The 21,805-nt window shown below is 37.1% G+C and overlaps 1 protein-coding gene and 2 long non-coding RNA genes across 4 annotated transcripts in view; 1 reads left to right on the plus strand and 2 right to left on the minus strand.

The window, feature by feature from the left end:
- Positions 1–21,805, minus strand: part of LOC146459643 (L-rhamnose-binding lectin ELEL-1-like) — a 142,278-nt gene extending 120,473 nt beyond the window's left edge. The window contains exons 1-3 of one of the 2 annotated variants that reach the window (XM_085089236.1): positions 21,550–21,797; positions 18,782–19,071; positions 17,413–17,804 (exon numbers count right to left, since the gene is read on the minus strand). In XM_085089236.1, the coding sequence (XP_084945362.1) occupies positions 18,782–19,071; positions 21,550–21,769 (510 nt within the window). In that variant the 5' untranslated portion in view covers positions 21,770–21,797 and the 3' untranslated portion in view covers positions 17,413–17,804. Of the gene's footprint in view, positions 1–17,412; positions 17,805–18,781; positions 19,072–21,549 lie in introns of those variants that run through there. The other variant, XM_085089237.1, reaches the window with a different exon arrangement.
- Positions 2,622–6,270, plus strand: LOC146459649 (uncharacterized). Its single transcript, XR_014857865.1, has 2 exons — positions 2,622–2,677; positions 6,120–6,270. It is a non-coding gene; the product is annotated as an uncharacterized LOC146459649 (long non-coding RNA).
- On the minus strand, positions 7,417–9,141 carry LOC146459650 (uncharacterized). Its single transcript, XR_014857862.1, has 3 exons — positions 8,814–9,141; positions 7,679–8,505; positions 7,417–7,644 (listed from the first exon to the last, which is right to left on the minus strand). It is a non-coding gene; the product is annotated as an uncharacterized LOC146459650 (long non-coding RNA).

A 21,805-nucleotide genomic window follows, 5' to 3' on the forward strand; every position in this document is an offset into this window, starting at 1 on the left:
TTGACACGCAGTTAATTGCTAAGTTCAGAGTAGTCCTTTGAACTCATTTTTTTCGGTTCCTGTTCATTATTTCGATCCTTTGGAATTTTATATTCTAATCTGCTCCAATTTTGCCTTCCAACAGCGGGAAAAAGAGCAAGGCGAATAGCGGCGGAAAAGGACTCTTTTAGAGGCGGCACATCATAAACAGCGGATCTTAAACAGAAATCATTTTATTCTGATCGATCCGCGAAGAAACGTTGGATTTTTCCTCTTGAAGTGAAACTTTTTGCTCACTTAACGTTGTAAAACGAACGAAAAAATCAGCAATGGGATAAAAGGACTGGTTATTTCCAAAGAGGCGAGTATATTTAAGCTTAAGTCTTATATTTGATTTTGTTGACAAAACTTTGCTGACTTTTGCAAGATATTTTTTTGCAGTGTTTACACTGCAACTTGTTTAACTTAAGCTACTGCTAACTTCAGAAAAGTCTCTTGAGCTCATTTTTTCGGCCCATGTTCGTTGTTTCCCTTGGAGGTTTATTTTCGGATGTCATTCCTTTTTGCTTCATGTAAGAAAATTTAGTTCTCAGGTATAATACCATAATTTTTAGTCAGTGAAACAAACGTCTAGTAACACTTTTTTGTCGTTAGCTAGCATAAGCTAAATAGTGACAAGTTTTTCTCGCATATATTTCTAATTTTTGCATTTATTTCTGACAATCTTCACAGAGAACAAACACAAATACTTTAAAGGATAGGATATTTCTTTTCAAAAAACGTTGAAAGCGAATGTAAAATTAGTCAATAGTGTGACCTCATTTTCATCATAACATCAAGCGTACGCAAAATGTGTTCGCTTGTTTGTACAAATTTTTGAAGATCGTCGTTTAGTTTATCTCTGTTCTGATTGTTATGAATTATCACAGTTTTTTTCCATTTATTACTCCAGGATACATGTATATATTTTAAGTCTGTTTCATGGTTATTGTAGCCTTTTTCTCTAAGGTTTATGTATGGCTTTTTGCTGATAAACAACATTTGCCTAAGACAGTGACAGTTCGCCTCGATCATCTTTAAAACTAAAAAGAATAATAACAACAACAACAAAAAAATACTTTGAGCGTGAAGAAAACTATCAAAACTCGATAAATAGCCAATCCCGTCCTGAATATTTACCTACAGTGTACATGATTTTTTGATATTTTTTTTTTGTCCCGGCCCACTCACATCCATGTAGCTTAGAATGTCAGTTCTGCTAAAATGTGTTTTTGGGTTTCAAGAGGATACCTTACTACCTTAATGTACCTTGTTGTATAGCAGATAGTATTTTTATTTGCCTGAGGCCGAGTAGAGTTAAGGTTTAATTTTCAAGCAGCAGGGGTATTTTGCAGAATACCGAACGTTGAATCTATGGAAGTCCTTTAATGCAATGGCTGCCATAACAACAAATTAAAGCTAACCGTCTGTATAATTAGTGCTTAGCCTTAAACAGAAAAGAAAAATGCTTAGACCTTGATAACTTTGTTCATTTCTTTCCATTCTTTATCTTCATAATTTCATAGTGAGCTAGTCACAGTTGTCTTCTAAATTTCTTTGTCTGATTTGTCATGAAATCTGAAAATATTCCATTTTAAAAATCTAGAACTGCCATCAGTAATGGCATCTCAGCCACTGAACTGCAGGATAAGTCCTTTCCAGCCAGCTTTCCCCCAGCCACTGCTTTCGTGTGCTCGATGAATCCTGATGCGGTAATCAGACTTGCAAATTCTGGACAATTCGGCATCTCGGAACCTGACCTCATCAAACAATAGCATTATCCAAAACGTGAACTTAGGGAAAAATTTAAAAATCATCATAGGCCCCCATCTGCATAAATTATGAACCCTAACTCAGGAGTGTTTTAAGATTTGCCACTGCCGGGGCACAAAAGCCATGCACAGAGGGTGTAACCTTTACTAGTGGGTTTAGATCTCGTGTTTTAATAGCTGTGGCAAAAAATAATTGATGTACAGTTGTAAGCTTTTTATTTATCATCACAGATGATGACAGATGTGATGAAAACACAGTATGGCTCATGAATCACTTTGTTTATGGAAGTTCTTGTTGAGGCAATTCATAAACTTGTATTAATTATCCATTCTTGTGTGAAAGTTTCTGACTGTGCACTTTTCCCATCAAGGGATATATCCAGTTGTGTATTAAATTTTTTACCTTTTGATAAATGTTGATGTGATGGCAGGAGCCAATTTGAATGGGCACTCGCTGAGCATATAAAATTTTTCTTCAGCAGTAAAGATTTCAATTAGTTGGCCTGATGTAGGGCTATTGCTCTAGAATGTTGTGTACAACAGAGATTGGCCACTGGATGTCTGGGCCTTCAATAGCTGTGTTTATAAGCAACAGTCAGCACTGTCACTCAATCATTATAACTATTGAATTGATAGAGGCTACAGAAATATGCTGAACAAGGGGCATTCCCTGAATACTTTACAGTGCAACGAACTCAACTGGGGCCACCCAACATTGATCAGCCAATCACAGGTCACATTCACAACAAAGGAGTCTGGCTTTGGTAGTTGGTAAACCAATCAAAAACGAGAACATTTCTTTAAATTTCAAAGTGTTGGTCTTATCGGTGGCCCGGTTGAGTTTGTTGCACTGTAAGACAAAACCTCGCCTTACCTTAAGTGTCATTGTCTGAGAAAGTGTTCCAGGGGCCAAAACTGATGGTCAACCGATTTGGCTGAAACTTGGCACAGAAGTTGGTTGCCATGAGATATTTGAAAAGCCAATTTGGCTCACTTCTCTGACTTTAAGTTTTAGAGTTTCATGGGGGGTCTCATTTTTTGCCCTTTGAGCACAAAAAATACAGCCTTTCAGGGGTCATTTTGAAAGTGCCATAAAACCCAACTGCTAAATTGTGCTGCCAAATGAATTTGACTATGAATATTACTATAATAGAGCTTTCATTTCATGCATGCAACTTTGCCCTCAAGGTATTGGACAGAGAGGAGCCTGGGGCTAGAGTTAAGCCAAAATTAATGTCAAAATTACAACCCAAAATTGCCATTTTTCAAAAAATCAGTGTATCTACCTGCCTTCTTGCATAACATCCGTACCTAACCCATTATTTACTTTAGTGATCCAATTATCAAAATCAGTTGAGAAAAATTTGGCTTATCACGGTTTGTTGAATTTTTTTCACAAACACTCCATGCCTCTATAAGGTCATGCAAAATGGAATTTTGAGCATAATTCATGCCATAAACAAACCAAATTGTTGACATGAAGCCCTTATTCTGTATTTGGTCAGTGGAAATGAATTGTTAAAGCCAAATCAGTTTAATTGTTTAGAAATACTCTGATTCTTACCTTACAATTGCTCTTAAAGGCCTTTGATTAGCACAACAAATACCCTGATTTAGCCAGATTTAGCAAAACAAGGTTTAATTTGTAGTTTAAAAACCTAGTACCCATCAAACAGCACAAATGATGAAGGCCCTACCTCGATATAACGATCTTTCTAAACGATGCTTGAATTTTTCATTGATTAATATTCAGTTCCGGCAAATCATAATTCTTCTCCGTTGCTCCAAGCATGGAAAGTCTCTATATTTTGTCAGGCCTGATTTTTATTATGATTACAAGATAAAGTTAGCTCAGTTAACGAAAACGTTCGTTAGTATATAATCTAGGTCTGTTAACAGCCTGAACAGTTCTTGTAAATACCCACCAGTAAAGGAGCATGGCCATGCATACATAGATATATAAACTTACGTAGAGATATACGAGCTGCAGCTTATAGCAGTGCCGATGTGACCCGTTACTTCAGAGTCCTCTAGAGCGGAGTAAATGAAACCATCTGTCAAGAAGGAATGCACAGTTAGGAGAGCTCGATAGTAAAACAAAAAACTTGTATTGCTAAATACAATAACCAAACGAGGCCAGAGCATTGAGACGATGCAAAATCAACTGGCCCGCCATTTTGGACATAGGAGAGAGTGGGGACTGGACCGAGGTTACGTTCTTCTTCCGTTTCGTTTCAGGTGTAAGAAATTCAAGGGTAATTTCACGATGGCACTTTGTTCCTTTGGAGGGGTAAGTAATCAGTGCGGTGCCACTGCATGGGCTCTGCACGAAACAGGAATGGTTCCTTTATTATCCTGCGAGAATGATATGACTGAATGGTTGAAGGAAAAGTACAAGGGGTCAGGTGCGTCTGGGGCAAGAGGAAGACCTGGTCATACCAAAGCAGCAGGTGATTCAAACTATCTATTAGGCATCATACACGCGCACAAATGGCTTTTATCGCGATCCAGTGGACTCTTTTCTGTTGAAGAGAGACCACAATATTTTACGATATTGTCGTCTCAAATTGTTTGTTTATGACTGATGGAAGATTTCCTGAGGTAATTTACTTGATTCTTGCGAAGAGAAACAAACATTCAACAAATTGTTCACAGGAAGGGCAAAGGGGTTGACTAAAACCCTAACTTTGAAAGGTAAGAGCGCAGTTATTTTATCGCAACAATCTCTCAAAAACAACGATAAGAATAACTTGAAGTTGAAGGCTGTTTTTCGTCTGCTCACTCTGTTTGTTTACATTCAGCTTTACCTGTTCAGACGCTTATCACGCAATCACAATTCGAGCGTGAAACCCTACCGGTTTCCTATATTTGCCAGTTTCGTCTAAGATAAGAGAACTTGAAAAATCTTTGCAAACATGCTGCATCGAAGCTTTTCGATGAAATTGACATTTTGAGCGAGAAAATGTTTTGTTTTACGGATCACTTTCTTAGTAACAAAAATTATTCGGATACATTTTTTAATTACTTATAATTAGTTATTTTAGTATGTAAATAGAGACGGTATAATTTTAGGAATCTTATACCCATTTTAAAGCCTATCTCAGATTTCTCGTTGTATTCTGAGCTCAACTAATTGATTAAACATTTTTTTCTACAAGAATAGATGAATCACGATAAAAAGAAACTACATTCGATTTTGAGACGGTATTACGACTTGATAATGACACCATGACATAGGTACAGAATGTTTTCCCGTATATGGACTCTCTGCTTCGCATCGTTCAGAAGCCCTTATATTGTCTCAAAATTTGCCAATTTGTTATGGGCTTTGGTTGGAAGATTTGCTCCGATGCAGCATGTTTCATAATAAAAATCAGGCCTGACAAAATATAGAGACTTTCCATGCTTGGAGCAACGGAGAAGAATTATGATTTGCGGGAACTGAATATTAATCAATGAAAAGTTCAAGCATCGTTTAGAAAGATCGTTATATCGAGGTAAGGCCTTCATCATTTGTGCTGTTTGATGGGTACTAGGTTTTTAAACTACAAATTAAACCTTGTTGTGCTAAATCTGGCTAAATCAGGGTATTTGTTGTGCTAATCAAAGGCCTTTAAGAGCAATTGTAAGGTAAGAATCAGAGTATTTCTAAACAATTAAACTGATTTGGCTTTAACAATTCATTTCCACTGACCAAATACAGAATAAGGGCTTCATGTCAACAATTTGGTTTGTTTATGGCATGAATTATGCTCAAAATTCCATTTTGCATGACCTTATAGAGGCATGGAGTGTTTGTGAAAAAAATTCAACAAACCGTGATAAGCCAAATTTTTCTCAACTGATTTTGATAATTGGATCACTAAAGTAAATAATGGGTTAGGTACGGATGTTATGCAAGAAGGCAGGTAGATACACTGATTTTTTGAAAAATGGCAATTTTGGGTTGTAATTTTGACATTAATTTTGGCTTAACTCTAGCCCCAGGCTCCTCTCTGTCCAATACCTTGAGGGCAAAGTTGCATGCATGAAATGAAAGCTCTATTATAGTAATATTCATAGTCAAATTCATTTGGCAGCACAATTTAGTAGTTGGGTTTTATGGCACTTTCAAAATGACCCCTGAAAGGCTGTATTTTTTGTGCTCAAAAGGGCAAAAAATGAGACCCCCCCTGAAACTCTAAAACTTAAAGTCAGAGAAGTGAGCCAAATTGGCTTTTCAAATATCTCATGGCAACCAACTTCTGTGCCAAGTTTCAGCCAAATCGGTTGACCATCAGTTTTGGCCCCTGGAACACTTTCTCAGACAATGACACTTAAGTTATACAGTATATATATTTTTTACAAAGGCTGAATATCAGCTGTTTCCCATCTCTCACCAATCATCTAGAGAGATTAGAGACTGATATTCAGGCCATGTTTAATGCAACCAGACCCTTTTGATAACTGTGATTTAACAGACAAAAGGTGAAACTTCTTATCAGCCATCTCTTTTTATTGAAAGAAAAATTTAAAACTTGGTAGTGGGTAATGAATTATGAAATATGTACAGTTATTTATTTTTACAGTGCAATCTCAGTTATTTGAACTCTCAATGTTTTTCAGCACTCCCAATTCTTTGAACAAATAGTTGTTGGATTTGCTTCAGTCAGTTTTTTGCCTCCTATTTTTTGAACAGAATTTATTTTCCCTAGGAAGTTAAAAAAAAAAAAAACTGGTACTTCCACTGCAGTGATTGCCACATAACATTATTATGAAAATGTTAATACATGTATGCCAAGTAAATTGTTTTCTTTTACTTTGTTTTGATTATCCAATAATAACTGTTAATTTTCATGGGTTTTGTGACATCAGTAACCAGTGCTACAGTTTTCTACACCTTATCACGTAGTCTGGTATAATTTTTTCAGTAACATACATGTAAGGAAAAACACTAAATAATATTATTTTCCTTTTCCATTCTGTACAGGGTTTATGTAAAATCTTTATTTATATAAAAATAGTTTAATCCACTGATTGTTTTGGAGAATAAAGTGATAAAATGCTTTTAATTTGCAATATTTTGTGAATCATTTTGTGAATTCAGAAGAGGACTATTGCTATACATCAACTCTCTTTAGGCACTCTTGTTCCTTCTATTTTTTTCTCTCGGAAAAACAGGATGATGAAAATTAAAGTAAGGAATATTTTTTAGAATGGTCGGCATTTTGGTGTGTAAAAATGAATGGGACTTCTCAGATGAGGTGCTATCCATAAACTGGAGTGATGAGGCTGCAGGAGTGTAGTGTTTAGCAGTCTAATGACTTCTTAAATTGAGATTTTCCTTGTAAGGACAAAAGGTTAATGAGTTGGAGCAAGGCCTGTTCCTTAATTGAGAAACCAGAGAATAAAACCTGCAGTGTAAATTTTTTGGTGGAAGGAAACCGCTTAGTTTTCTTTTCAGTATTACCTCAGTTAGGAAATGTGGTCCATGAAAGGTAAAGAAAAACTATTTGACCTTGGCAGGATTAAAACCTATGACCCCAGGATTTTGTTGATCACTGATGGACCAAAATTAATCTCTTCACTATGGTAATGCAAAATTTAAGTGATTTCCTTCCCAAACAGAAATTTACACTCCAAGGATAATTCTCTGATTTTTCAGTTGTATAGTCAGTACTGCACAGCACAAAATTTCATTATTCCTTAATTGTTGTGTTATTTCCAACTTTACTCCAAGTTAACTCTCATTTAGCAGAGTGTAGAAAAACTGCTGGGGATAACCGGCTCCCATAACTGCCTGATGGATTTTTTTTGGTAAAGATTTTGACAGGGACAGTTGTGGATTTATACACAATAAAATTGTTATTTGATTCTATGTCAAACAATTTACTAACTTAATTTAAAACCAGGTACAAATGACTAGGGACTGAATTTTTTTTTTTCCGTTGAATAATTAGACTTATGACATTTATTGCATTCAACATGGAAAGAATGCACTCCTTTCACAGATTGGAGTTGAGATTGTATGGGAGAACCAAAGTTGATTGCATAAATGAAAGGATATTGGGAAGTATATCTGGCACCCCCAGTAGATACATTTTTGCAGGGGCAGATGACATCATCACCAAATTGGCAAAGGAGAGAACCTACGCTAGGATCAAGGTCATCAAATGTACTGTCTGATCCAGTTTTGATAATTACTAGTTTCCATATATACAAAGTAACAAAAGGCATTCACAAGTGATTGTTGTTTTGACTTTACAATATCAAGAATAAGAGGCAGCCAATTACTGCAATGGTTTCTCTGAACAAAACAGTATCACTTTGCACTCTCAAAACAAAGGAACTAATGTGATTGACAGGAAGTTATGAAAGGTTCATGTTTTCCTATCCCTACCGAAACAAATGGGAAAAATTATATACTGCATTCTTAGATTAAGTTAAGAGCAAGAAAGACATCTTGACTCTTGTAAATCAATATCAGTTGCATGGAACTGAGCACTTAGTTTGAGTTTATACAAAAACCAAAATAAACAACTTTAAGTGTACAAGAATAGCTACCAACCTGGGAATAACAGAAATTTTTAAAAATGAGCTCTTCAATCTAATTTATTGAATTAATGAGCTACAAGTGCAGTAAGAAAATATAAAAATGGCACAAAGCTAATTTGACTTGAAGAAATATCTCTCCTGTATTCAAACATCTCCAATGTGCATCTCCCTCAAACAGAACCTAAACATAAAAAAAAATCAATCAATTTGACTAGAAAAAGATAAATTTTTAAATATTTTGTAAATCCCTATAACTTATAATGACTCGTTTTTCAATTGTTCCACGGTGTACTAGTTTGCAACGATCTCCTAGTATTAGTAGACCACACGAGTTGATATAACAACACTGGCCTAGTAATTTTAATATTAATATTATCTTGATTAAAGATTTCTTTTAGAAAATTGCTCCCTCGTCAGAAAAAAAAACATAAAGTCTTACAAACAGTTTAAAGGTGTGTATGCATACATAAATATTTGAAGTTATCTTACCTCCTTAATTGACAGAGCTGTCGGACCTTTCGCCTTCCACCGACACAACAAAACCCCTTCTAGTTTTGACATTTGTCACACTAAAAGTTTTCCTTCAAATCTGCTGTTAAAAGGGAACATTTCCACACAGTCGCGCAGGAAAAATAACACGAGGCGTAGGAAAAATTCGATCGCTTCCAAACCTGAAAACTTATGCAAAAATTAAAAAGATCCTTTCTTTTTTTATCCACCATCCTAATACAGGAAGATATCTGAACACTGCTATTTTTATCCTGTTTTATCCAAATCTCTAGAACGAAGCAAAGACAACTAAAATTCGCCTATTCGCCTCTTCGCTCGTTCTCAGGTAGGTACTTCATATATGTTAATTACCATATATGAAGTACCTACCATATCCAGCGCCCGTTCCGCTGGATAAGGGTAATGCGGGCTCGAAAAACGAGATTGCCGCCATTTTTTTAAATGATGGATCTGGGTACAAGGAGTCTAGGATCAGGAATCAGAACACCTTAGATAACATAGTCTCCTTCGCAGCCGTTATTAGTGTCGTCACGCTACGCTCCGTGGGGAGGATCGTTGCGTGACGACCCTAATAACGGCTGCGAAGGAGACTAGCTATAGATAACAAGGACTGGAACCAGATTTCAGAGCCCAGTGCATTTCGCGAAAACGTGGGTTTGGTGGGGTGCCCATTCTCACGAGCTCACAAACCTGGTTCCAGTACTTGTTATTTAAGGATTATTTAAGGATTTTCCAAGGAATCTCATTCCCATTCAAGAACGCGCGTGGGCTTTGAGGACGAGATTGGCGTACAAACGCAAAGATCAACCAATCACCAACCCTTGCTCGGTGAAAGGAAAATTAAGAAAAAATGCCCTCTGTTACAACAAATCAGGAGCCGATGATCAAGGGCTCCTGGTATTACATTGTTGATGAGGAGTTTGCTGCATATGCATTAAAAATATATATAACTTTAGAAAGGATGAGGAACTACGTCCATACGATAAGCAGATTTCTATAAATGCTAGCAAAAAAAATTGGAGCTCCGCTTTTAGGCTTGGTTAAATATTTATATTTAAAGCTATGATGAAGGCCCGAAATGATGGAATGGATAACGTAAAGGTAGTAGGCAGATTTCTGGTGGTGAACGGAGAGAGATTTGATTGCAAATCGATCCCGGACAATTTAATGTGACTTTAGCTTTAGTTTTAGTAAAAATTTCTGGAAGGTTTTCAGTCTTCAAACATATTTGATGAGTACGGTAACACAAATGCTGTTCGGGAGGTTTTATCTGAATATTTACCCATTAGACTGCCTCCGAAACCTCAAATTTAGTTCCATATTATGTCGTACAAAACTCTACAGATTTACTTGATCTTTTTGTGCATATTAATTTCCCAGTTGTATGAGAAAAAAATCCCTTTGTGGATGTGCTAATGGTTTTGAACACCTACAAAACCACTGGGGAAAACGGCCCAACAATAGAACATTTTAATTGTAATGTTAGTATGTTGTGCTGGTGTTCTTCTGTGTGTATATTTAAATCTTTGTTTGTTTCATGTGAATTAATTCCAGCCTTCCCTAGCTACCTTTCTCCGCTCCGTGGCTGCGCGATTTGCAATGGGCAATATAAACTCAATTATAAATGAGTCTCAGTATCTGTTGTCTTAATGTGAGAGGACTAGGTGACAATTCTAAAAGAAGAGAGCTCTTCAACTGGCTTAGAATGCAAAAACACTCAATCTACATGCTGCAAGAAGTTCATTGCTCTGAAGGCACAAATTCCATGTGGGCCGCAGAATGGGGATATAGGACAATTTTTAGTGGGCAAGATAGCAGTAAGTGTGGGGTTGCCATTTTGTTTAACAACACCTTTGGCTTTGATATCCGAAAATTTTTCTCTGACCCAAATGGTAGATTTATTGTTTGCGACATTGAAACAGAACAGAAATGTGTTACTTTGGCCACATTGTACGCGCCTAATGTTGATGACCCGAGTTTTTTTTTAACTTTTCTTTGATCATTTACACGACTTTGAGTGTGACGAAATCATTATAGGTGGAGATTTTAATCTTGTTTTGAACATAGACATGGACAAGAAAGGCGGACTTGCTAGGACACACCTTAAGTCCGAAGAGACTGTTAAAGACCGCGCTGCCCAATTTGACTTAGTAGACGCGTGGAGAATAATAAACCCGGATAGCCGCAAATACACTTGGCGTCGGAGAAAGCCTGAAATCTTATGCCGCCTAGATTTTTTCCTCGTAAGCCAGTGTCTTATGTGTAGTGTTAAGAGCGCAAATATCTCAGCTGGTTATGAAACAGATCACTCTCTTATTGACATTAAAATAGCCCTTCACTCGAACCTTAGAGGTCCAGGTTACTGGAAGCTTAATACCTCTTTTTTAACTGACATCGATTATGTTACTCAGATCAGACGTGTTATTAAGAAAACCCATGAAGAATATCAAGATGATGATACCGTAAGCAAAGGCTTGCTGTGGGAGATGATGAAACTTAAGATAAGAGAGCAGTCAATAAAGTACGCGACGGCTAAAAAAGAACAAATGTCTAAACGTGAAGGAGAACTTGAGAAAGAAATTAATTTTTTGCAAAATTTTATAGAATCTAATGAAATAAACCCAAACGAAAAAGCAGAGATCTCTGGCACTCTCGAGGCCAGGAAACGGGAACTGGAAAAGATTATTGAGTATCGCACCAGAGGGTCAATTTTAAGAGCTCGATGCAGATGGTATAACGAGGGGGGAAAAAATACGAAGTATTTCCTAAACCTGGAAAAACGACATTTTAAGCAAAGCGCCATCACCCAGCTAAAAGTAGACGATGAGAACTTTGTTACAACTGATAAAGAAATTTTAAATCAATGTGAAGCCTTTTACAGAAACCTTTATAGTTCAAAGATTGACTCCCCTAATGAAAAGTATGATCATATTTTCTTTGAGGCATCTACAAAGAAGCTAAATCAACTAGAACAGGACAGCTGTGAAGGTCTTTTGACGAAAACGGAATGCCTATAGGCATTAAAAGGAATGGATTCCAATAAAACACCGGGCTCAGACGGGTTACCTGCTGAATTTTATAAAATGTTTTGGAATGATATTGCCGACTTTCTTCTTGGCTCAATCAATTATGCTTATCAAACAGGGCAGTTATCCGTATCCCAGAAGCGTGGGATTATTAAACTTATTCCGAAGAAAGGTACGGAGCCGTACCTCGTTAAAAACTGGCGTCCAGTATCTCTGCTAAATTGTGACTACAAAATAGCCACTAAAGCTGTCGCTAATCGCCTCAAACTAGTTCTTCCTAAACTTATTGATAACGATCGGACCGGCTTCCTAAAAGGTAGATTTATCGGAGAGAACATTAGACTTATTGATAGTGTCATCAGCTTTACAGCTGCTAAAAACATTCCCGGGCTTCTAGTTTTCCTTGATTTTGAGAAAGCCTTTGATACAATTGAGTGGCCTTTCATACATAACACCTTTGACCACTTTAATTTTGGCTCATCCACTCTAAGATGGATTAAACTCTTTTACCATGACATAGAAAGCTTTATCTTGAACAATGGCTGGTCTAGTAATCTTTTCAAGCTAGAAAGAGGGGTTCGGCAAGGCTGCCCGCTGTCACCTTACTTGTTCATTCTAGGCGCAGAAGTTCTTGCTGACGCAATAAGGAGACACAATAATATTAAAGGCATATTAGTTGATGGACAGGAAATTAAAATCAGTCTATATGCAGACGATACAACTCTTATTTTAGATGGATCTAGGGCATCCTTCCAAAATTCGCGGCAGATTTTAGAGTTTTTTAGAGCGATATCCGGCCTCCAACTAAATTATAAAAATACAGAAGTGCTGTGGATTGGGACAAATGCAGGAAGCGAAGAAAAACTGTGCCCCGAGCACGATTTAAGATGGATGAGAGATAAAGTAAAAACTCTAGGGGTATGGCTCTCAACTGACCCAGAAATAATGTTGAAAGTTAACTACGAGGAAAAAATAACAAAACTTAAGGCAAGCTTGGGCTGCTGGGAATTGCGTAGATCAAGTCTGCTGGGAAAAATTACTGTATTAAAAAGCTTAATTGTCTCTCAACTCACGTATATTTTGTCACCTTTGCCAACAAACCAGTGTGCTATTGGTGAAGTCAACACCCTATTCTTTAAGTTTTTGTGGGAGGGCAAAGGCGACAAGATTAAGCGTGATATAATGATAAGTGATTATGAAGATGGAGGTTTAAAGATGATTGATATAAGGCTATTTACTCAAGCTTTGAAACTTAGTTGGGTGAAAAAATACCTTGACAAAGGAAATGAGGCAAAATGGAAGCTTTTCTTCAATGTACAATTAAGAGACTTAGGCGGAGACATTATTTTCAAAGGTAATCTCCACAAGAAGGATATATTAACTTACTTTAAGGTATCGGATGTTTTCTTGCAAGAAATTTTGCAAATTTGGTCAGATGTTATCTACGAAGATAACATTTGCTCAAAGAAACAGTTACTGTCACAGAGTCTCTGGCTAAATTCTCTTATTCGTGTTAATAATAAACCAATGCACTATTCATTATGGTCTTCTCAAGGAATACAGAATATCGGTCATTTGATGGAAAATGAGACCAGAGTTTTATCTTTTTCTGAATGCAAAGAACTTTTTCACATCAAGATAAATTTTCTGTCTTTCTGTGGAGTGATATCAGCTGTAAAACATCTGGTTATAACCTTTAAAAATAACGCCTCTCAGGAAAGCATCAACTACAAAAGTTTTCTTGATAAGTTTCTAAAGGCCAAAAACACAAATAAGATAGTACACAGAAAACTTATAGAAAAGAAACGAAAGCAGCCCGTAAATAGCCAAACGAAATGGTCGGAAGACTGCATGATAGGAAAAAATGAACCTATTGACTGGAAGACTGCTTACCGGCTGCCCTTTAAATGTACGAAAATCTCAAAACTTCGCGTTTTCCAATTTAAACTGCTACACAGGAGACTTCTTAAGAAAAATAAAGCTAAGGGATAACGATCTTTGCAATTTCTGCCAAATTGAAGAGGAAACTCTCATCCATCTTTTCTGGAACTGTACGGTAACGTCCGGTTTCTGGCATAATTTTAGGCAATGGCTGCTCAGAAACGAATCTTCTGTACGTTCTCTTGAGCTAACCCCTTCCTTGGTCATAGGCTTAAAGACCCACCCACTATTTTGCAAAATTTTTTACTTTTTATTCTTAGTCGCAAGACTCTATATATGGACTTGTGGAATGCAAATGACTCATCCTACAATTGACACGTTCCCCCTCTTCCTCTCACATTACAATCTTTAAAAGGTACTTGCTTCTTGCTTTTTTTCTTTCTTGCCTTTTGCGGAATATGTGCCACTTGGGTGGAACGGTAGCTGGTGTGGATGCATGCTTAATTAGTATAATTATTTAATATTACGTATCTGTTATGAGAAAAAATGTAAACATTACGCATTTATTTGACGTGATTGCTGTAACTGTAGTGTGACAGTAATAGTGTTACAACTGTTCTGTAATGTAATTACAAATTAATTAATCTAAACAGTGTCGGGAATCTTGTCAGTATTGTAATGTAGTAATGTAGGTATTGCAATCATTGTTTAGTGTAAGCATTGCAAGTACTGTAAGTAGTTATTTAGTATTGCAAAAAAAAAAAAAAAATTAACCCCAAACGTAAGAAAACTAACCCCGAAACGTAAGAATAAATAGCCACCAAACGGAAGAAGACTAACCTCCAAACGAAAGATTGATTAACCCCCAAACGCAAAAAAACTAACCCCCAAAACGTATGAATGACTAACTTCCAAACGTAAGAAAATTAATCCCCAGACGTAAGAATGACTAACCCCCAAACGTGAGAAAACTAACCCCCAAACGTAAGTTTGACTAACCCCCAAACGTAAGAAAACTAACCCCCAAACTTAAGAATGACTAACCCCTAAACGTAAGAAAACTAACCCCCTAAAAGTGAGACCCACTAACCCCCAAACGTAAGGAGTGTAACCCCCAAACGTAGGATGACTAACCCCCAAATGTAAGAAAACTAATACCCAAACGTAAGAATCACTCACCCTCAAACTTAAGAAATCTAACCTCCAAGCGTAAGAATAACTAAAACCCAAACGTAAAAAAGTTAACTCCCAAACGCAAGTTTGACTAACCTCTAAACGTAAGAAAACTAACCCCCAAACTTAAGAATGACTAACCCCCAAACGTAAGAAAACTAACTCCCAAACGTAGAAATGACTAACCCCCAAACGTAAGAATCAATAACCCCACAAACATAAGAAAACTAACCTGCAAACGTAAGAATGACTAACCCACAAACATAAGAAAACTAACCTCAAAGGTAAGAATGACTAATCCCCAAATGTAAGAGAACTAACCCGCAAACGTAAGAATGACTAACCCCCAAACGTAAGAAAACTAACCCTCAAACGAAAGACTGACTAACCCCTCAGCGTAAGAAAACTAACTCCCAAACGTAAGTATGACTAACCCCCAAACCTAAGAAAGCTAACGGACTGATTAATTCTATGATTGGTCTATATTTTGGTCTTATGCCAATAACTCCTGTATACACCTGCGTATTGACAAGAACTTAGTTTTAGGTTTTCTTATTTTCCCGGTATTCACTAGAGACTTCAGATAAAAGGAATAGTGGTTTCGTGCAGAGAAAGGAATAAAGACAGCTTTTTTTCATCAAATCTCATTTAGGATATAACGTCCTATCTTTTGCGTATAATTCGAGTTTAATATTTTTGCTATTGATTTTCAAGGTTTGTCTTGTTTGTCTTGTTTGTCATTAGCGGCATCGGATGTTTAACTGAATGCAATTGAAGGTAACTGAAAATTTAAATAATTTTTGTTTGGTTAGAAGCAACCTTTAGCTTCAAAATTGTCAAGGAAATAGAACAACAAAAACGATTCGAGTTCAAAGGTTCTGTTTACGTTTTTATTTTCGCTTTCAACTGATAGTTAGAATGCTGCATCAAAGCTGCAAATTCAACAACTAAAGAAATGCAAATTACAAAAGATAATTTACCATACGGGGTGATAACTAATTTACTTTACTTATCATAACTCCAATAGAACGCAGTTAAAAAAAAAGCAAAAAAGCTTAAAAAAAGTTAAAAATAGAGAAAATATGATAGGCATAACCAGATAGGACTCCTGCATTGTAAAAGGTAACGTTGGCTCGTCCCAGATGACCAGGGCATAAAAACGACCATTGAATGCAGTGGACTCAGCACCGACGCAGAATTAGGATCTCCCAGATCTAGCTAACAGCGAAAATGAACCCTGAACCGAACAAGAAACTAAACTGAAATCATCTTTGAAAAGGTGAAACGACAGCTAAATGAAATTCAGATGGAGTTTAGGAATTTAAACTGAAAGAAAGAAGAAAACATCACCAGAGGTTAGTACTTCTTGTTTTGTTAGAATTTTTCTTCTTTCATGATAAATGAAATGAAAATTGAAAGGAAAGCAGTTGAAGAAACCACTGTGCTAAGTAAAGACGGTAAGGCGCATGGCTGAACCTCTATGAAGGTTGACAATTATTAAATGGATAAGGGGTTCGTTTCTATATAAACTGTGGTGTTGCATTGGTGGGGAGTAGAAACTAATTTTATGTTATCAACAGAGTTGATAAGGGAACCGAACGCTGAGTTTTCGAACGTTAGACCTTCATCACTCGCTCTGATGAAGGGCTAACGCTCGAAACGAGAGCACTTGAATCTCTTTACGGTGGCCAAAAAAACCTAATTAAGTCTGTTGATAAAACCAACCATTCGTGGCAATTGTGTATCCTAACCATTTGCACCTCAAAACGATGGCTTCGGAGACATTCTTTAAAATTTACTTCTAAGATTGTAATTCGATTACCGTAATTTAGCTTTTGGTTACAAGTGTTTTCGTAATAATTTATCTTACTCTGCCTTCCGTAAAGTAAACGGTCTCAGCGAGGATGGCAGATGTTTTTCACAAAAAATGGAAAATGCGAAACTTTCTTTCCTTGTTTGTCTCCAATGGACCTTTTGCAGCTAACGGTCACATGGTGCAGAATCTGCCAGCCGCTAGAGAGCAAGTTGCGCTTGGGACGTCCAAAACATAACAACTTCAACAAGTCAAACTTGAATTTTCTTTGTTGTGGATGATCCCAGTGCGTGGCTTACTCTCCAGCATGGTGGATTTTATACCATGTGACCGTTTGCTGCAAAGGGCCCATATCATTTGGCCCATTTTATATTCTTTTGTTGGTATTCAAATTAGCCCTTCTTACCTCCTTCTTAAGTTTTAAAATGAAAAGAATATTTTACCTTGAACGAGGCAAAAAGGGCTAATTTGAATGCAGACAAAAGAATATTAAAATGGTAACCATTTTAGAGAGGCTTATTATGAGTTTAGCGTTGAATGCATTTAAACCGCTCTGAAAACGCTTCCGGAAAGGAAAAGTCATAGTAAAGGTATAATTTTAGGAAGTGGAAACTGTGGAATGGGTAGTTAATTTACTGAAACAGCCTTCCCAACCCAAGTTTCACCACACTGAATTTAGTTGTCATTGGAGACAATAATTAATGCGTTGGTTTATTTTTAAGACTATCTGATTTCGATTATTTGATTGATTGATTGATTGATTGATTGATTGATTGATTGATTAATTAATTGATTGAAGATCGCACCATTTCTTGATTTTAAAAATATTGTTTATTACTTAGAGCTGAAATTGATATTTTAATTAAAAGATATATCTTAATTTAAAGATATATCCTATCCTTCACCTTTACAACTCAGTGCTACTACTTTCTTTCTTTCCTTAGCATGTACACCGTTATAAAAAAAAAACTTAAACAAAATAATTACGCACTACAAAAACAAACGTTTTGTCGGCAGAAGTCTTCATCTCTGGCCGCTCCATTACTAACTTCTGTTCCATCTTCCTCTTGACAAAAGCTGCCGAAAGTAACATGTAGGCAATGAGATTAAAATAAGTTATCTTCCTCGAAAACTTATTTTTCTAAAAAGTGGTTATAAAATGGAAAGAATGACGTTATCGTAAACTTCGAGACTGATTCTGACTGATTCGTTTTAATTGATTTGTCCAACTATACAACAAATACACTTCGTATCAAAAAACCTGCATCAGAAAGCTTCGTAAACGCGATCTCGTAAAATAAAACTTCGAATGAGGACTGATCACAGTCTAATGTACATTCACTTATATTGAAGGGTTCACGTGTCAATCAGTTGTAAACTTTACAAACAAAACAATGTTCAGGTCACTGATCCCAGCCTTTGAACAAGCTCCCTAATGGGGCCGTAGGGCGAAAAGAAAAATCGGCAAGCCGGGCAAGCGGAGGGCAGTATGGGGCGAGTTTTTTTCTTCGCACCATACCCAACTAGGGAGCCTGGTACCTCGTTTCACGCTGTTAAATCGCGTGGGACATCTCCCCTTTTTCTGCCAGGCGTTGCGATTGGAAATCGGCTCTGTTACAGACCTTGTGAAGCCAGGATATTCGCCAGGAATTGGAAAAAAAAAAAATAACAGGACAGTTAAATTAATCAGGTTAAGTTAACTAATGCATCAAGGGCCGCGCGCGGAAGGCAGTGGGGAATGCCCGTAAACCTCACCATGGCGGAATAAAAATGATCAGCGAATTTTTAAGAATCTACTACCCTAGTGAAATTTTGTTCTTCCTAGATCATGTTCAAAATAAGCCACCAGATTAGTTTTCACAAGGTCTGCTACAGACGGGCTTACTGAATGGACTTGCGCAACGGTATAAAGGAAATCATTTAAGGAAACGCCAGCGTTTTCCTCAGACTGGAGACTGAATGAAAGTGGAATCAAATTAGGCAAAGTAACTTCCTTTTAAAAACTAATTACGTTTAAAACAAATAAATACAGCTAAGAGAGTGTAATAACTAACTTACTCCACGCACTGGTATTTGACAACAAGATATTTGTAAGTTCCGTAACATGGATCCCCAAACACTGAGTTACTGGCATACAGCACACAGCTGGTTCTGCCTTGACACCTGCTCTGGCTGACGGCAAGAGATCTGGGGGCACGACAATTTGTGGTGAGAATAGGGCCTTGACCACATGTCTTACGGTCCAGTCGGCCATACAGTGCTTCCTGAATGTTGAGTTTTCTTCCGTTTGTGCAGCTGATGGTTTTCCTGCTGTGCTCGCAAATGGTTACGGACAGTGACTTAGCTAAATGAAATAAGAAGAGGCAAACAAACAAAAAACAAATCAAGAAAGTGTTCTCTCTTGTACCTCACTATATACGAATAAATTTGAGATATGGTAAGGGCTGGGGGGTGTGGTGGAGGTACTCAACAAAGTTTAATGGTCCAAACCCTGACCCCTTGATGTACCATTTTTGACAGGAAAGGTAACCCTTTCAGATACCTATAGGAAAGAAACCTGCATCTCGTTTCGGTTGATCTGTTTGAGATATTTTAAAAGGCCTTGTTAAATATCGAAATGATATTTTTTTCCCAATCCTCCGTCTGTTACGAGTTCGTTTTGTGAGTGGCGAATAGTTCGTAGTCTAAACAGAACGCAGGGTTGTCGGAACAACAACAAGGTTATTTATTCCAAATGAGCGTAGCAAATTCAACACAAAACTTCACAACAAGCACACGCTAGGCTTGTAAATTACAGTTCGACCTCTGTCACACTTGAATAAACACGGCCTCTGCCAAATATACACGCGACCTCTGTCACACTTCAATAAACACGGCCTCTGCCAAACTTCACACGTGACCTTTGTCACACTACAATAAATACGTACTCTCTTCGCATAAACAACAACCTCTCTAAAAGCTAAACCGATTTCCTTATATACTAATGAGCGTAAGATTCTAGAACTTTCCGGCGCAACTAAATAAAGTAACATTACAATATAAATCTATTTACGGGATCATACGTAAACGGCTTCAGAAACTGCTTAGTCACTATGATGCAAAACTAATTAAATATGCGAGAATATTCTAGACTAAATCACGCAACAATTTTTCGTAACACCGTCATTCCCTTTTTTATGCTTAAGCTCGTGTAATCCCTACCTGAAAACAATTATCCCCTCCAGCGGAGCCGGTCCCATATAGTCAGTATGACAGGGAGTTCTCCCACGCCCCTCCCCCTCCCCACACCGCACGCCAAGCCCTCGAGTAGGTTCTGCGACGAGAACCAGTTCCACGCACCGGTAACTGTCAAACAGTGTCCGATTTGACGCCAACCCTTTAAAATCTTCCCTAAATTTGCCGATTGTGCCGATAATCTTAAACGATTTGAAAAGAAACTGAGATCAAGCTGGCTACTGATTACGCAATGAATAGTTGTTGTATTAATAAGCTAATCACGTAATATCGATGGCCATTATCTTGTACGCAGGCTTTTCGGGTTTTTTTTTTTTAATGAAAAAGAAAATAAATAAATTTAAAATAAAATAAGTCTTTTTCTCGAAGAAATGAATATTTAAATAGATCTGAAATGATCAATGACATCACCAAAACTTTCACAGCTGATAGCCTTGTTTTCAAAGCTTAGGAATGGGGAAGAATTTGGGAACTGTTTTGGTGCTTGCTCACACGAGTCGCTTGGGCCAGGAACGTGTCTTCTTATTTTTGACGCACTTTTGCTGCTGCTGCTGCTAAGAATATCTTTGTAATAGAACTACGCATCCGGCAACTCCTGCTGTGGAATATGACATTTTTAACAGTTGCGTGCAGATCCCATTTGGATCAAAACAGGAAGTTCCAATTGTAAGTACACATTTAACTTGGTATAATGATCTTTAGGCAGTGTTTCAAGAATGATGAGCGTAAAAGAAAGGCTCTTAACTGCATGCTTTTGGCCACCATACTTAACTGTGGAATGTAAATATGTGAAATGTATAAATTGAACTGCGGATAAGACATCAAACAGTGGCTAAGCAGTGGCGAAAAGAAAGCCTGAAAAAACTGAATTTAGGCTTGAACGGGGTTCGAACCCATGAGGTCATGGGTTCGAACCCCCTTCAAGCCTGAATTTGTTTCCTTAGGCTTTCTTTTCGCAACTGCTTAAGTTGCGTACTAACTGCGAATTTTCTTTCTTTTATTTGATATTTAATTCTACCGGTAATTTTTTTTTTTTTTTCAAGAAAAGAAAAAAAGAAGAAATTAAATCTCTAGTCCTGTCAAGACTTTTTTTTTTATCAATCAGCCGTCGCAGTTTTCAATTCAAATCAGATCCATTATTAATTTCCCTTTCGGCGTTTCTTTTCGTCTTAATCGCCTTGATTTGCCCAGATCCCATTCTTATGATCAGTGCCCAAAGGTAATGACCAAACCCAAATTCCAGTGAGTAAAATGTTATTTTTACATTGGAAATGGGGCAAATAGCTGATTCCATTTTACAATTTTTAGAAATTCCGGTCAGTGAAATCTTATTTTCACATTGGAAATGGGGCAAATCGCAGATTCCATTTTACAATTTTTAGAAATTCCGGTGAGTGAAATCTTATTTTCACATTGAAAAATGGGGCAAATCGCAGATTCCATTTTACAATTTTTAGAAATTCCGGTGAGTGAAATCTTATTTTCACATTGAAAAATGGGGCAAATCGCAGATTCCATTTTACAATTTTCACACATTTATCACTTGGGGTAATGGGCCCTAAACAACAAAAAATGTAGATTTGCTAACCTTTTCCGCTCTCTAGTTTCTTTGTCAGATTTCTCAGCTCATTCTGAATATCATCCAGTTGTTGTTTCATTCCCAAGATGAGGTCCTCAACCTTCATGTTGATGTTTATGCTACAAGATGTCGCTTTCAGTTCCAAGAGATTCTGATTGTTTGTCGGCGCCGGCAGTGAATCAACACCATTCAACAGCGCAGAAAGGCAGACGAAGAGAGCAGAATTCATGGCGACTCAATAAATTTTCACTAGATCGTGTAATAA

This window comes from Pavona decussata, unplaced genomic scaffold (assembly GCF_977016875.1).
Source record: "Pavona decussata unplaced genomic scaffold, jaPavDecu1.1 SCAFFOLD_218, whole genome shotgun sequence".
Classification (NCBI taxonomy): domain Eukaryota; kingdom Metazoa; phylum Cnidaria; class Anthozoa; order Scleractinia; family Agariciidae; genus Pavona; species Pavona decussata.